The sequence below is a fragment of the Manacus vitellinus genome, unplaced genomic scaffold (genome assembly GCF_001715985.3).
Source record: "Manacus vitellinus isolate BGI_N305 unplaced genomic scaffold, ASM171598v3 scaffold_35_pilon, whole genome shotgun sequence".
NCBI classification, from domain to species: domain Eukaryota; kingdom Metazoa; phylum Chordata; class Aves; order Passeriformes; family Pipridae; genus Manacus; species Manacus vitellinus.
In genome coordinates this window covers 4,345,511-4,349,494 of record NW_021940498.1, presented here as the reverse complement: position 1 = coordinate 4,349,494, position 3,984 = coordinate 4,345,511, and the positions used below count along the sequence as shown (strand labels likewise).

General features: G+C 61.7%; 1 protein-coding gene across 1 annotated transcript in view; it reads right to left on the bottom strand.

The window, feature by feature from the left end:
* Positions 1–3,984, bottom strand: part of ARAP1 (ArfGAP with RhoGAP domain, ankyrin repeat and PH domain 1) — a 28,750-nt gene that overhangs the window by 14,572 nt on the left and 10,194 nt on the right. Inside the window, exons 5-11 of the mRNA XM_029961460.1 lie at positions 3,861–3,982; positions 1,861–1,930; positions 1,508–1,628; positions 1,164–1,369; positions 668–774; positions 386–585; positions 204–289 (exon numbers count right to left, since the gene is read on the bottom strand). Of these exons, the coding sequence (XP_029817320.1) occupies positions 204–289; positions 386–585; positions 668–774; positions 1,164–1,369; positions 1,508–1,628; positions 1,861–1,930; positions 3,861–3,982 (912 nt within the window). The remainder of the gene's footprint in view (positions 1–203; positions 290–385; positions 586–667; positions 775–1,163; positions 1,370–1,507; positions 1,629–1,860; positions 1,931–3,860; positions 3,983–3,984) is intronic.

Genomic DNA, 3,984 nt, shown 5'->3' with positions numbered 1-3,984 from the left:
TGTCTGTGGTGTAGGCACACAGGTGCTGCCTGTCGTCGCTGGAATTCTTGGGTGGGTGCCAGGGGTCCACAGGGACACGGATGAAAGGCTGCTGGGGGGGTCCCTGCCCCAGCCTCCAGCCCGCAGCCAGCAGCTCCACCATGCGAAGGGAACAGGGTGTCGTCCCCCCAAAAGGGCTTTTGGGGGCCAGTCTGTGCCAATACCTTGATCAGCTCCTCAGTCCACACCTTCCTGTCCATCTTCAGACTCCGAACTTTAGTAATGCCAGGGCCCAATCCCCGGTGCTCCCCTGCCACCAAGACGAGCTGTTAGGGACTCATTTTGGGGTGGGAGAGGTCTAGGGGTCCCCGGGGACCCCCATTTGTGCCCCCCAGGATGCAGGTACCTGCACATCTCTTGCAGATGACAACACAGAGGTTGATGGAGGCCCATTCAGGCTTGGGGGAGCCACAGTCAGCACAGCAGCGGTTGGACTCCACCGCCCAGATCCTCTCAGCCACCTCGGAGTTGGAGAGTGCCTCGGCGATGGACTGCTGCATGGCCTCCACCCATTCCTCCTTCTCCTGCTCCGAGTCAGCAGAGAAGCTGCCAGCGGGGATGGGGGTGAGGTACAGCACAGCTGGGGGTGGGCAGCACCCCCGGCACGCCCTCCCCACCCTGGGCTCACCTGAAGAGTCTGTATGGTGTGGTGAGGTCGAAGCCCCGGTGATCCACCTCCTTAACGTTCCCCACGTTCATCTCAATGTAGGTGATGCCAATCCCCAGCCGATAGTCCTGGTGGGCGAGGGCAGGTGAGGGGGCAGCAGGGACCCCTCTGGAGCAGGGAATGGATGATGGGATCCAGTGCCTGGAAGCTGGGGTAACCATGTCCCTTCCCTGCCCAGTTCTCATCCTTGGGGCACTGCACACTTGGGGGCAGCTACTGTGGGTATGATGCTCCTGGGGGACCCCAAGGCTCAGAGCCAGTGGGGAGGGGCCAGCCAGGGGCTGCAGCTCAGAGCTCACCACGCTGTGGGATCTGTGCTGTCCTCATTTGAGGGGTGGCAGGCCCGGGTGCCCCGGTTCACTGCTGCTCTGCTCAGGCTGGGAGCAGAAAGGGAAGGGGTCCCCCATGAAACAGCACCAGGGTCCCTCTCAGTGCCACAGTCCCCCCAGCCACCCACCTCTGCATTCTTGTAGAGGAACACTTTGTCCCCAGCCACCACCACGAAGAGCTTGTGCTTAAAGCCCCGCAGCTCCAGGAAGCCGCTCTTATCGGCTGGCTCAGGGGCACCGTCGGTGGCCAAGGACATCAGTGTCCTCTCCGGAGCTTTGCTCTTCCGCTCCTCTGCAATCTGCTGCAGGGTCCGGATCCACTCGTTACGCTCCGCTGTGGGGCCAGACGGGAGACACATCAGGATCAGCCCGGAGCCACGAGCCAATGGGACCCATCCCATGGGCTGGGGAGGGGGAGCAGCCAGAGAGCAGCCAGGGAGCAGCCAGGGAGCAGGGACCCCCCAGTGCTCACCATCACTCTCGGCCCGGAACACGAAGTTGCGGTTGTTGGTGATGACCTCGAACTTCTGGTCCCCGACGCTGGTGACGCGGGAGATGGAGGAGACGGGAATGAGCCGCTTGGAGTAGGCGTCCTGGGGCAGGGAGTGGGGAGACACACCGCTCATCTCTGGGCCTCGGGGACACGGGGTGGTTGTCCAGGAGGCTCTGAGTGTTCCACATCTCACCCCAGCCACGGCTGGTCCCTGGGATGCTGCCCCTTGGCACAGCCACACCTCCCAGCTGGGGTGCCCAGAGGAAAGTGGCCTTGCTGGAGCATTTCCTCTACCACCTACTCACCCCAAACCCCCAGATCTGTCCACCCACCTTTTCACTGTCAAAATAGCGGAGGTAGTCAGCGTCGAGCTTCACCCAGCGCTTCTGGTAGATGTAGGACCTGGGAGGGGACCAGAGGGACCCATTGGAGGGGATGCCCTTGAACTCAGGACAATTCTGCTTCTGTGTTCATGCCCCAGTTGCCAAAAGCCTGGGGCCACCTCACCATTGATCCTGCCTCATATCCCCAGCCCTCCATCCTGCGCTGTGTCCCCAGCTCTCAATGTCCCCAGCCCTCCATTCTGCCCTGTATCCCCCACCCTTGACCCTGTGCCATGTCCCCAGCCCTCCATACTGCACCATGTCCCAGCCCTCCATCCTGTGCCATGTCCCCAGCCCTCATGTCACTGCTGGGGACAGCAATGGAGGCTTCATGCTTTCCTCCAGGCACCAATTAAAACATGGAGCTGAGAACAAGGGCTGTCCCTAAAAGCTCCCCAAAATCCCTATTTACTGCTCAGGACCTAACAGCCAGGCAGAGTTCAATCCAGGGACACGTTCCAGAAGGGGACAGTGGCACCAGGGGCAGAAGGAGAAGCCGGGTGTCTCTAACAGGATGGGGATACAGAAGAGAGGGAGGACCCCCGGGGCTGGAGGAGAGCCCACCAGGGACCCCAGCCCAGCATACAGACCAGCCAGGCAGCACAGGGAAAGGCACGACACCCCTCAGCCCCTCTGTGCAGCACCAGGGCTGCAGAAGAAGCCAAGCCCCTTCCCACACAGTTCTGGCAAGCCCTGCCATGCAGCCCCTGCCAGCACTGCATCCCCGGAGCCCCCCGCGGCTGGAGGGGCCGGGGGCTGGTGCACGGGCAGGGACACGGTGGTTGCTCAAGGGCTTGTTTGCTCAGGAAGGGTTTGGCCATGGCCACACGTGACCCCACGCTCAGCCTTTATGTAACCACCTCCAGCATCCGGCACTGCGGCCCTCGGCTCTGCCCTGGGCTCGCTGCTCCCTGTCAGCCCAGCCTCGTCCCCGGGGGCAGGGACCCCCACCCTGCTCTCACCTCCCACTGCCGTTCAGTGCTGCAGGGTTGGGGCTCCTGGTTTTCCTTTCATTGCCTTCCCAGGCTCTGAGTCCCTGCCAAGCAGCTGCCGGAGCAGCTTCCCAGGGACCTTCCAGCTGCTCTCACTTCCCCAGCAGCACGGATGCTCTGCTGCAAACAGGGGAGCTTCCTCCTCCTCAGTGGAACTGCTGCCTTGGGGCTTCCTCACAGCCCAGATTAAGCAGTCCCCAAATATCCTTCACATCTCCTGCTTGATTTTTGCCTCCCAGATGGAGCAAGGGCTCTTTGAGTGGGTTCCCTGCTGAGATGGGGGCAAGTAGGCTCCCTGTGCACACTGTGCTTGTTCTGCTCACTGGGCTCACTGGACTACTTGGGTCTCCCTGGGCTCCCTGTGACTCCCTGGGGGCTCGCTGGGCTCCCTCTGACCCCTGGGTTTGCTTGCCCTGGAGCACACAGACACCCCCCCTGTTTTTCTGCTGCACCCCTGTGGCTCTGCACCATGAGCCTCAGGGGCCAGGGCTGCACACACTGGGATTTGGGGCTGGCATCCCATGGGATGGGGGCCATCACTGCCTCCTCCTGTGGCAAACGCAGCAATCCCCAAACCCACAGGTCATCCCAGACACCTCACCTCATCCCTGACAGCTTCTTTTGGGGTTACCGCTACTCCAGGGCTCCCCAAGAGCAAAGGCAGCTCTTTTCCCAGTGACACAGGGTCCAGGAGGGAGCTCAAGCTGCAGCTTTTCCTCCTCCTCCTCCTCAGCCAGCTCAGTGTAACCACTGGTGGCACCCGCTCTGAGAAAGGCTTTTTCACCAAAACTGTGTCATTCTAACCTAAATCATGGGTTAGAAGGGAGTAGAAGGAACCCCTCGTGATGTATTTTCACCAAAGCAAAATTACGCCCCCACGAGCAGGAATTACAGGCGGGAAAAGGGGAGGACAATCACCCCTCCATGGCACACAGAGACCCCCAGCACATCACTCACCCCTGTGGTGGGTTCTTGTCCAGCCACCCCGCTCTGATGGTGGGTGACAGCGGGGCGGTGGCACCGGTGCCCTCCATGCTGTCACCGAGCGTGCCGGGGCTGCCGCCGGGGAAGGCGTCGGGTG